Source organism: Condylostylus longicornis, unplaced genomic scaffold (genome assembly GCF_029603195.1).
Source record: "Condylostylus longicornis isolate FDR11 unplaced genomic scaffold, ASM2960319v2 ptg000048l, whole genome shotgun sequence".
Lineage (NCBI taxonomy): Eukaryota > Metazoa > Arthropoda > Insecta > Diptera > Dolichopodidae > Condylostylus > Condylostylus longicornis.
The window spans coordinates 21722586-21736287 of NW_026578017.1; the positions used below are offsets into that span (position 1 = coordinate 21722586).

The window sequence follows — 13702 nt, forward strand, 5'->3', positions numbered from 1 at the left end:
ACACATATATAATTATTTATATAGAAAAAAAAATATTATGTGTTAAATTAAAATGTATATTGTATGACCAACAGCAAAATAAACATCCATATACTTACAAACATGTTATAATATCGTATATCTAAATATGTATACATATTTCCCATTTTATGTAGGTAGTAAAATATTATGTGTTCATAATTATGTATACGATATACTTAAAAAAAAAAAAATAAAAAATAAAAGGGAAACGGAAAGGATAACAAAGTGTTATACACTACATAATTTATTTATACTTATATATGTATAATGTTATATAATTGCATAGTATTACATATATACATAACTAAACACATGTTAATAATATTTGTATTTGTAAAGCATAATTAGTATGTACAATGTACTCTTTTGAAAAAAGAAAAATATAATGTACAAGTACTTTTCATATAAAAGGACCATAAAAAAAAAGTAACAAAAAAATGTTATAAAATAAGAAAACAAAAAGAAAATCATAAAAAAAAAGGAGCACTTCAAAGTTTAATATCTTTGTTGTTAAATATATCAACTACGTATATATTATATATATACACAATATTATACATATATTCATTAATATCATATATATAGAGACTATAATAATTATGTATAACATTATATTCATAATATTCATATATAGGCTTATGAATGCATATACTACTACAAATAGTAATCGCAACCACCATATGTAGATGAGTGGATAATTAGAAAAATTTAAATTGTAATTAATTTATGAGCGTTCCTCTTTTAAATTTAATGCACCAACTGTGCTCAAAATAATACAAAAACAAATGTCGAAATTCATTAATAGTATGTATTTGAATTTTTGGCTTTATTTCAAATCATTCGATTATGTTTCAAAATTGCAGAGTGACAACAGTTGCTAATTTTCTCACCAAAATTTCATCAGCGTACAAGTAAAATTTGATATAATAGTTTGCTGCTTTGAGAAATGAGAATACAAGATGTTTAACAAGATATGAAGTTTAACAAGAGATTAAAAGAGATGGAGTTGAAAAATTTTTTTTCAAAATTATTTTTATTTTTTTCATATATTCTAAAATATGATTTTTCGATATATGTACATATGTATGTAATAAAGAGAGAATTTATAACAGTAAATTTTAAATTACGTTATTTAAATTATTTTATATTTTCAATGTTATAGTATACTTTTAGGGGTGTGTCATGTGATTTATCTTTATGTTCTACATTCATCTATATTTATAAATTTAAATAAATATATGTACGAGTATATAACAAACACACTTTGGACACTATATTTTAAAAAAAATGGAATTTTTTTTTTAAATTCTTTTATTTTTTGTCTTTAAAGAGACTTTTTTGATGAGTAAAACATGGGCACCAAATTATTATTTCTTTCTTTCCGGTTTTAACAGGTTTATGTTTTTCAATAAATAAAAAATTCCCTTAAAATTTTAAATTATTTAAAAAATTTTAAGATTTTCTGATAATATTTTTGTAGAAAAACCTATCACCATAAAAATATTAATGTATAAAAGAAAATAAAGTATTAAAAACAAAAAAAATATAAAAAATTTATTCTAATAATTTGGTAATCATTTAAAATTCATTTAATGGCCCATTCCAAATTAAAACAAATACACTCAGAATACTACAAATACACCCAGAAAAAATTGAAAAACAAAAATATTGCAACTTTCTTTCAAAAATTGATTTCTTGTAATTTTTATTGAATTGTACTAAAAAAAAAATTTATTTTATAATCTTAATAAAATTGTAAAATAAATGTTTACTGATGGGTATTAAAAAAAATATCAAATATAAATAAATATTTTAGATTCTATTATTCTTTAATTTTATTTTGCCAACTTTATTATAGGAAATTCTATTGAAAAAATTTTTATTTAACTTCTTTAAATACAGAATTTTATGTTATAATCTACATAGAGATAAAATAATCTTTGTGTATAATATTTATATACTTTTATATTATTTACAATTTAGGGATAATAAAACGTGTAAGTCATAAAATTGTTTCGTTGACCTTTTATGCGCGGCTTTATGATTATATTTTATGTTTAATGTGCTGTAGAATGTCCTTGTAATGTATGTTAAACAATATAAAGTATTTGAAATGAATTTAAATTTTCGAGTCGAAAAATTTCAATAAAATTGTGTGGTTCAATTCAAAGTGAAAATTTCAGTAATACTATTAAAAAATTACAATAAGTGGCTGAACTTTAAATTCAATACCTTAACATTGCAATTTTGAAGTTATCAGGGTTAATGTTTAACTAAGCTCGTAGTTAACTTTTGCTTGTGACGCCTAAAAATTTGCACTTTTTTCTAAAATTTCAATACGTTTCTTTTAGGATATTTTCACATTAGATTGGGCTAAAACCTTAAGCTTTATATAAATATGTAATTATTATATTCCTACATTTAAAAATTCACAACATTCGTATAACAAAAAATTTCTTAAAAATATTTTGCACAGCACCTTTAAATTTTAATTTTAATTAATATTAGTTACGGAATTTTAATATACTTGTATTGTATTTTACTTTATTAAGGTCATAAAATTTTATAAATAAATTAAGACAAAAAATAAAAAACGAACACGTTTTATGCGAATTTTTAAAATAAATTGCAAAAATTTTGTTAAGCAATTATTGTCGTGTACTGCACCTGTTAAATAATTCATAATTGAAATTTTTAATGATTTTAAATTATCAAATCTGTTAGCGTATATTGATTTATACAGAAAATATATATATGTATATAATGAATAAAAGTTAACTACGTATAAGCAATGAAATTAGTGAGCCTAAAGTAACAGCATATTCGCGTGCACCTGAGTAGATTGAGAACAAATTTTGATAAAATTTCGCTTAAAATTGTTTGTTTTCCATGGATAATTTACGATTTTCAATTCAACAACAAAAAAATTATTTAATTTTCGAATTGAATTTCAAGTTTTTGTAAAAATATTTTTGTTTGAATAAATGCATTTAATTATTATTATTAATACTTATAATTAACTAATCTATTTCGAAAATATTTTGAAATATTTAAGAAATAAATACAAACTATTAAAGTATTTATGTAACAGTATGCGTCAATAATAAAAATTTTTTTAAAACTCTCGAGTTTTCTGAATATTGAAATATTTCATAACATAAAATTGTAATATACAATGGAATTTCTACATAATAAACACCCGAAATCCCAAATCGTTCAGAATTCCTAGTTCCTAGTTTTGATTTGATTCCTAGTTCAGAGATTTTGTGATATGTATATGTATGTCTATAAAGAATTTGGAATTGTTAAGTATACATCATTTACTATAAATTAGAATTGTCCGATATATGAGACTTATACTAAAAATTTTCATTGTAAGGTTCTATATATTGAGATTCTACCCTATGCTAAATTTTTTTTCTATCAAATTCTCTATTTTACTTTAATTAGTTCTTTTTTTAAAAGTTTCTGTTTGATTCTCAATAATATTGACTTTTTCTGTCTGATTCTAGATAATAACTATTTGACTTTGTCCGATTTTCGATAACGCCGATTTGCCTTTGTCCGATTATCGACAACGTTGAATTGTTTTGTCAGACAATACCGACTTGTCTTTGTCCTATTTACAATAACGCTGACTCATCTTTATCCGAAAAACAAAAACAACAGGGTTTTTCAGATATTTCTTGATTTCAAATTAGAATTCCAAAAACTTTAAAAATTTCATTAACAAATTTAATGTAGAGTTTGTAAGGTTTTATTATATCAATTTTATGGCCTGAAATATCAGCTAAGCCTTTAACAATAATTTAGTACTTGTATTAACAAATTATTAAAATTATATTCAAATTTTCAATTCAATACATTCGACAAAATGCTTGTAATGAATAAATGATAATCAAAACAACCCTACCTCCTACATTGTTACGCACCTCTACATACACGTTATTATTGCAGCACACATAATATAAAATCACTATGAATAACATGTTTATAAGTTGCCTTCAACCATAAAGAAAAAAAATTAGTAACACCGTAAATTGCCTATACAAAAAAAAAAAAATACAAAGAATAAAAAAAAGAAGAAACAAAAATTTTAACTTGCTTTTTTTTTTTGTCTTCATTGGTTGGAATTCAATGAAACTTAATCATCTGTCAGAGATTTAAAGAGCCCATTCATTGTACTTAATGAAAAAAAAAGGCAAAAAAAAAAAAAAAAACAAAATAAGTAGCAAAAAATAAAAATAATCTGTGTATTTATACCACACCATACGTTCATACCATACAAGTTTGTTGTTCAAGTAACATATGAGGTGTATGTGTGCATTTACATTATGTAGACGGTATTTAAAGTGAGTGACATAGAACAGAAATATTTCCTGTATATTTTTACAATATTCTTTATATATTAACTGTTACCATATTTAATAAGTTTCAATATAATCATAGCATGATCTATAAAATATTTTGTATTTAATACGAATGAAATATACAAATATTTTTGAATACACACATAACTAATATACAGTATGTGTATAGCTACACAGACCCCTCTCCATACATTCAAATTTTGAAAAAAATTAAAAGGAACACAGAAGAACAAATTAGTAAAATATAGAAATGTCTATAAAATATTACGATATTTATGAGAGTAATATAAGGACGATTATATATGAATATATTGTGTAAGAGTAACGAAGCAGGAAAACTATAGAAAAATAAAAGGATAATAAAATAATGAAAAAAGGACGAAAAAATGAGTATTGTAAAAAATGTTTTTTTTTTTGATTACTTAGTCAACTTCTGTTTCGTTACGTTATTATCAACAGCAAACCTAACCAAACTTATCATCAGTGTTATATCGATTACGTTAAAATTTTTGATTTTTAATATTCTCGTCTTTTATGTCTTAAGAATACGAGTATTATAGGATAATCAAGGGTAGGTGACTTTTTTCCATTTAAAAATTTGAATTTTTTCGTGCTTATTAGTTTAACACTTCTTATAATTTGTCTGTCTATTGTGACCTATTTAAAAAATTTTCAAGCAATTTATATGTATAAATATGTAATTTATAATATCGTAAATGTAAAAACTTTTCTAAATTGAATAATCGTTTCAAATTAATTCATTTTTTGCAGATTCGGAAGAGTAAGTTTTAAAAATTAATGAGATTTATTAAATATAGGAGATTTTCATAAACACAATACTGCAAAAACATTGAATTGATGACTACATACCATATATTTTTAACTGTTCTACAAAATGAAAACAGTTCATATGATTTAACTCTGTTATTCATACTAACCTCGCTATATATTATTCGAAAAAAACTTAAATATAATTTTGGACAAACAAACTAAGTTAACAATATTTGTTTATGAACATAAGTAAAGCTCAGTTTTAGCTGTATACTGCGCTTACGAAAATGTCTATCAATTTAGGCAACATTTTATTTTCCTTACAATCTCAAATTTAAGAAAATCTTCTATAATATTAAGAAGGTAATAATTTTAAGAAGGTAAGATATTTTAAGATTTGCTTAATTATATTTTCCTCAATTGAATTATCGCACTCTATAATTTTAATTCAGTTCATACAATCATATATAACAGCTATTTTCTAAAACAATTCCTCCTAAATATATGCAACAATAATGTTTAAAGTAATAAGGAAACAAGTTAATATTAAAACAAAAAATTGTTTTTAGAATCTCAAAGCCTTAAAATAGGGTTTAGCTGAAATTGTTACAATAAAATATTCTACTTTAATTTGAATTTTTAAATTAAGATACGATTTAAAAGTTAGGGAATTGTAAATTTAAATTAATTCTGGACAAAACATGTAATGACAATTTCTGAAATTTTTTTTTCAAATTGTTAAAATTATTGCATACTTTAATTTTCAATGGTAAGAACATTGAATAAAAATTATTTGTAATATTTTGAACCAAATATTAAAAAAAATTTTTTTTTTATTTTTTCAGAAATTGTTTCCACTTTGAGTTCTTCTTTTTCTGTTTTGTTTTCCAAAGTGATAATATAAAAACATCTGCTCAGTGTTACAACAATCGTCATCAATGTAGATAATTTTGTTGTCCTTCTTCTTGTTTTTTTTTTTGTAAATTTGAAAAGGAATAATAATAAAATAAAAATTTCACAAAGGAAAAGTCTAACTGAGGAGATTGTTGGCGCGCGTTTCATCATTTTTTGTGTTGGTTTCATTCAAAAATTACAAAAAAAAATTTTTTTTTTTAGAAATTTCAGATGGTATAAGGAAGCACCTGGCGGGGATACAAACAAAAGAAAAATAACAACAAAATAATAAAATAAAAAATGCAATATAAGGACAACAATCAATTTATATATGAAAAAAAAAATGTAAATGTAAATGCATTTGGTAATTTAATTACAGATGGAGGAGAAAATAACAAAAAAAAAAAAATATATAAAAGAGGCATTTTTTTTCGAAAATAACAAGAAAAATTTCATGCATTCATTTAATTTTACAAGCAATTTTCTTAAAGCAAATGTTTTTTTCCTTTGGTTATCCCATAATAATTTTTTATACTTAAGAATAAAGAGAAAAGGTCTCTTATAATGGAACACTATAAATATAAGTATATTATTTCTCTAAAAATTAAAACTAGTCATATTATAGATAATAAATAGTACTCGTAATTTAAAACTTAAAGTGAAAAAAAAAAATGTGCATCATGTTGAATGGTAATAAACAACGGCATTTTAAATGTTGTTGAAAAAAAAAACACAAAATGAAAATAAAATATAAAAAGGACACATGCCAACTTGTGGTTCAAGATGTTTTCAGTTTATCTATTTCTTTTTGTTTTTCTTGTTTAACAACAAAACTGCATTTATATATGATTAATAAAAAATTTATACGGAGAAATTATAAAAAATTATTTGATGCAGTCAAGCAATCAATAGCATCACCTACAATATTATGCTTGTTTACAAAATTTTCCAAGAATTTATTCTATATACATTTTTATATTTGAACTATACACAAAATTCTTATACATTTTTTAAAAATATACAAGAAGATGTTATTATATGTGTTATACACATAGTTATATCATGCGTAAAATATTTTTTTTTTCTGAAAACAGTTGAATTCAATTGTCAAACTGTTGAAATTTTTCTCTTTTTTAAATAGTTATTTTATATAAATGGTGTAACCCTAATTTATTAAAATTATTATATAACAATATATATATTGCAACTGTTGCATATTACTATCATATTACATGCAATGTAATTTTCATACATATAATGTACATAGATGCAATATGTAATACAATATAGATATAGCAATGCACATTATTCATTTAAATTTTATTAAAACAAAATATGGACAAAGTAACAAAGTAATGTTTGATATAAAAGTGTAATACAGTATATTTATGTTATAAGCTTTATTGCATAAAACAAAGAATCATTTATATATTTTTTTAGTATTAAATTAAAAAAAAATATAAAAAAAACAAAAAATAAAAATAAGTGTCACAACACAATGCAAATATGCGTGCTAATTTTTTTTTTTTATTCAAATGAATATTAAATAATACTTGTTATATGTTTATCATAAGTATATCATCATATACATATACGCTAATACAATATGTTTGTATCTATATATGTGTATGAAATACAAGTTCAAAAAGTTAACATAATTATATTAAATTCTCTTGAAACAAACATTATGTAAATGCAAAATACAAAATACAAAAAAAAAAATATTTACACGTAATTATGTTAAATTTTATATTTTATACGGAAAATATGAGTACCATTGTAGGTATATGCATGCATGTGTATTACTGAAAAAAAGGGAAAAGGTGGGTAAAAGAGAATTAATTAAACAAAAGCAAAAAAAAAGTGTTAAATATCATTTTATATTATGTAGATATTTTAAATGAATATTTAAAAAAATCACTTGAGTATTAAGAAATGAGGCAACACTTTTGGGACTTATTTTGTTTTCGTTTTCTCTCTTTTTTGTGTTTTGATAGTGAATTTTTCTATACAAAGTTTTGAAATTATATATAGGTATGCAGTTTACATATTATACCGTTGGAGAAAAAAACAAAAAAAAAAAAAAGTAACCATTTAATAAATTATGCTCTTGAGTTTTGAGTTTTTAAATGAAAAATTAAAGGTTTTCTAAATAAGTAAATAAGTTTTTAGTAATACATATTAAAAAAGATTAAAATAATTAACGAAATTAAATTTCTATTATTTATTTAAATATATATTATGTATATCGTAAATATATATACATATAATGCTATATGAACAGTTAAAATTATGAGGTAAGTATAGAAATATCTCTTTAATTTATATAATAACTCTTTAAAGAATTAAATTTCTCTTTATTTTTAATTTCTCTTTCAATCTTTTCTAATTTCTATGATAATTATTAAGAAAATTTGATTGACATTAAAAATTGTAAGAAATTAATGACATAATTTTACGGTAATGTTAAAAAATTTTATATTTTGTGATTTATTAATTTTGTACTAAAGTATAATTGTTCTCGATGTTTATAGTATACTACATTTTAATTTCAGCACTAGAAGAATTATTAATAACAAAAGCAGGGTTGTAAATTTTAAAATTTAACAGTAATAGGCTTATAATAATGGTATAAAATGTTTGATTTACTACATACATATACCCAGTGTTGGTGTCAATTGTTTGAAAGTGTTCTATCTCAATACCTTTAAAAGTGAGAATAAAACTCAATTTTGTGAGTCAACTAGAATTTCGCTGTCTATTTTTCGGCATAATTTATTTGAAATATAAAATATTTGAATCTTTGCTTTGATACTACAATAATGTACTATAAAAATTATTTAGACAACATTCATACAATTTCAATTTGAAAATTAAATGCATATATACGTAAAATGTTTATTTAAATAATCTTATAACTTATATGTTTATTTAACATTTAAAAAGAAAAGAATTACAAAGGAAATTTTTTTTTGAAGATAATTGAACACAAAAAACACAAATTAGCTTTTGTTTAAAAGAAAAAAACAATTCATAAGGTAATTGAAATATTAGAATTCCTCTATACAATTATAATTGAAATTTTTAATGTTTAGATGTTCTATAAATGGAACGACCTTAATTTATAAGACATGCTTCTTATATCTACCAAACACTCTATACAATGAAAAGTTATATTAACTTTAGCTGTTAAACAGTTACATGAAGGAGAATCAACGATACTCGTAATAATTATACATAGCTGCACAAAATTTAATAGTCATGTGTCAAATTATAGCTCATATATATCTTAAAAGTTAAATGTGAAATACATTGAGAGCCTCAGATATAGCTGCCATACAATCCTAAAGGCTGTCATACAATTTTTCAATATTTCAAAAACTAATTGAAATAATTTCATTAAATTTACTCAGAAATGTGCAAAAAACATAGTTTCAAAAATTAAGTTGAATTGGCTGACTTTTTGGTTTTATAATAAAATTCTCCTTGTACAGGACATAATTCATTCAAATAAGGTCGCGATTGAAACATTTTTACTTCTTTGTATATTTGTTTCGGATGTTTGCATATTTAAATAAAATGTGTTTGCCAAAAAATGGATTACTCTATTTTCCCCCTCCAATTAGAATAAATTTAATATGTTTGTATATTATATACCCTATTGGTTTATAAAAAGAAAGAACGAACAATGAATAGACGCAATATACACAAACACAAAATTTTATGAAAACAAATTCGCTAATTTAATTTTGTTTATTTTTTTCCATCAAATTAAAATAATAATTTTTTTTTTGGTCATTTCAAATTTCATACATAATTTTAAAAATTGAAATTAAATAGTTTTGTAAAATTTAAAGAATTTCGAAATTATTAAAAAATACGTAAAAAAAAAGACAATTATTTTCAGAATTTTAAAGAAAACGATAAATAAAATTTTTTGTTCAAAATTTTAATAGTTCAATATTAAAGTAAGGTCTATTGAAATACTTATCGCGAAGCACGAAATTTTGACATTTTAATTGCTGTCTCTTTTCGGAATAAAATTTGGTCATTTATGTTATACTAAGGTATGTAAGCTTATTTGATAATTCAATAAAATTATTATTATTTATAATAAAAGTTTTTCAATTTTAAAATTAAAAATCAAAAAGAAGAAATTTCAAAACAACTAGGTCACTATTAATTATCTATATCAGAATTACATTTGTGTCCTTATGTAATAAGTAATTATATACAAGTGGTAAGTAATAATTTAATTTACTAATAACATACGTTCATATGAATTACGAGAAATTCATATATTTAAGTAGATAATTTTATAATTGTTTTTTATTATTACGATAACATTTGTCAGAATTCTCATAACTAAAGACTAGTTGTTCTAATTTAAAGTTTTGAAAAAAAAAAAAAAAACTTGAAAAGAAAATTGTGTATTTTTATTCTCACGATTTTAAATTTCTTTTACACGCAAATATTTAAAAAAAAAATGTTGTCTTTAAAAATAGGACTAAGTTGTACAAGTTAAGACCTACCTATACAATATTTGAACACAAATGTCAAAATTCTCATGTATTTCTTTAAAATATTTTATTACCAATTTTTCCTTTTTTAAATCAAATCATGCGTAATAATTATTGTAAAAGAGCTTAATTAAATGTTATAAAAAAAAAATAAAGATTATTTTCTTTTCTTTTATTTCTTGTTATGGGACCTAACACGATTACATACTATTATCTTTCATTATGTGAGCATAATAATAAGACATACATATATATGTATATGCATATTAATATTGGCGACGTGTCCTTTTTTCATTTACTACTTATAATATACATATATTTGTGTATTAAATTACTTTTCATCAATAAAATAACAATAAATCGAAATTTTATTATGTATATAAGAAGGGTGAATTATAACAAGAAAGTTCCATTGTTTTTTTTGTTTGTTTTGTGTAAGATAATTTGAAATTCTCATGGATCCCGTATAGAACATATAGTGTGTATTAAAAAAAATGCTTTAAAAATTTTTTTTTTGATATTTAAGGTATAAATATAATTCACACATTATAATACACACATGTATTTTATTTAATTATGAGAAAATTTTTCATGGGAATTAAAAAAATAAATTAAAATGCTCGTATTTTATATAAAAAATGATAATAAAAAATAATTACTTACATCACGAATTTCTTTGATTTTGGAACCACCTTTGCCAATGACACATCCAGCTAAACTTTGATGTATCAATACTCTGACATCAACTTCACCATCTCTCTATATAATTTTATATAAAAAAAAAGCAAAAGAAAAGAAAGAAAAAATTAAAAACACAATCATTTTTAAAAATCCTAAAAAAATTTAATATTAACAATTAAAAAAAATTACAACTAAATATATAATTTGTTAAAAATTTTAAATTAAAAAAAAAAAACAAATTCCTTATTATTTCCTTAAGATTTTTGGATTAGATTTTTGAAATCAAAATTGTATTATTGGAAGTAAATATGAAAAATGTAAATAATATTACTAGAGCATTATCTTATATTAGAATTAGAGCATTATTTTTAGAAAAGAAAAGGCTTGTAATTCATTATTATTTTAATAAATAATTATTTATATATTTTATTGCAAATACTCGTATATGCTTGCAAGTTGTAAAAAATGATTTTTTTTCAATTAATTATATGTTTCACTTTTAATTAATTCAACGATTTAGAAAACATTAGAGTGAAAAATTGAAGAAATAAAATGGTAGCTTTAAAATTCTGACTTGAAGATGACTGAAAAATAAGATAAATAATTAGCTATTCAAGATTTCGAAATAAGATTCTATTAATACCTTATTATTTTAAAATATGCAAGTATTATGTCAGCATTAGCGAATTTAAATTGATTGAAAAAGTAAAATATTATTTTTAATAATATAATTCTTAACAAAATTATTTTAATTTGTCTGACTTTGCAATCTGCGTGAACAATTTCACTCTTACTACAAAACTGGAGCATATAAATTTTAAGCATATTTTTTAATTATTACACGACAGTATATAGATTTATACATGATAGTAACATAATGAATGAAATTTAATAATAAACGAGAAAAAAAATACGAGTTGACCTTGTCAACTCTGTGATACCCGTACGAATTTGTTATCCTATGTGCGAATAACTAATGTGCCATAACTAACTATGGGGCAGACTATGACTTTAAGTTGCCGTATTACCATATTAATTTATGCAAAATTTCAGTACTATATGTGTTTTTCAAAATACTGGCTGTGCCAAACTACCATTGAAGTTGTATGGCAGCTACCAGAAAGAGCCAAGAAATATTAGCGAATTTTATCAAGCACATCGGCCCTACTAATATATTCACTTGTGTGAAATCTCAATATCACAGCTTTTATATTTTCTGAGATATAGCCAAATAACTTTTGAAGTTGTATGGCAGGTGCCAGAAGGAGCCCAGTAATTTCAACGACTTTTATGTGACACATTGGCCCTACTAATATATTCGTTTGTGTGAAATTTCAATACCACAACTTTTATAGTTTCTGAGATATAACCAAATAAATTTTGAAGTTGTATGGCAGCTACCCGAACCGGTACCCTGATCACGCCCAATTTAAATAGGGTTCTGGCACTTACTACAATAAATTATTTGTGAAAATTTGGTGAACTTAGCTCAATTAGTTTTTGAGTTATCGTTCGGACGGACGGACGGACAGACAAAGCTAAATCAACTCAGAATTTGACGCTGATCAAAAACATACACTTAAGTCTATATCCAACACCGTTATTTCTTAGCGTTACAAACGGTAAGGCAAATTTAGTATACCCTTCGAACATACGTTCGTACGGGTATAAAAATATAGTTTTAAATAGTAATCACATATGATTCTTTTTACTATTATAAAAAAGAGAGGTGCCATAACAGATTTATAGTCAACATAAATAATTAGGCATATTATGTTTTGCCATTCTCAATTGCAGAAAAAATATAATGCATTTTCAAAGTTATTTAAATTCGATTTTAATTTTATTTTATGACGATATTCAAAGCTATTTGATATAAAGGATTCTTCCAAATAATAATAATTTTGTTTTAATATAATTAATATATTTTAAAAAATTTAATATAAAATTATAACTTACCTCTTCATAATACTTCAAAATATCTTTCATAATGCTTACAATTGATTCAAAGTCCGACGATACCAGAATTGTACTGTAAGTATTTTGTTGGTTTTTTGTTTTTTTAATTTATATAATTTAAAAAATATATTAAATAAAATTTATTAAGTAATTTTAATTAAAAAATTAACTTATTTTACTTAAAAAATATTATCAATATTTCAAAAGAATTAATAAATAAGATTAAGAAAAACATTTATCATATGTTTTTAAAATGCAATTTAGAAAATTTCAGTTTGAAAAATTTTTTTAAAATCTTTTTAGAATTTTAAAATTATTATTAATAATTTTTCTTTCTTTTTATTTATTAATTCCTTTGTCGCTGTTTAATTATTAAATATTATGTTGGTTAAGAAACATTAAAAATTATTTTACTTAATTTTTTCTTTACTTATATGATTAATTATTTGAAATTACGAATTTTAATTAAAAAAAAAAAAAAAAATT

General features: G+C 22.1%; 1 protein-coding gene across 2 annotated transcripts in view; it reads right to left on the bottom strand.

Moving 5' to 3' along the window:
• Positions 1 to 13702, bottom strand: part of LOC129610809 (heterogeneous nuclear ribonucleoprotein K) — an 82987-nt gene that overhangs the window by 20867 nt on the left and 48418 nt on the right. For both annotated transcript variants that reach the window (XM_055523551.1, XM_055523549.1), the window contains 2 exons: positions 13217 to 13289; positions 11240 to 11335 (listed from right to left, as the gene is read on the bottom strand). In XM_055523551.1, the coding sequence (XP_055379526.1) occupies positions 11240 to 11335; positions 13217 to 13246 (126 nt within the window). In that variant the 5' untranslated portion in view covers positions 13247 to 13289. The remainder of the gene's footprint in view (positions 1 to 11239; positions 11336 to 13216; positions 13290 to 13702) is intronic.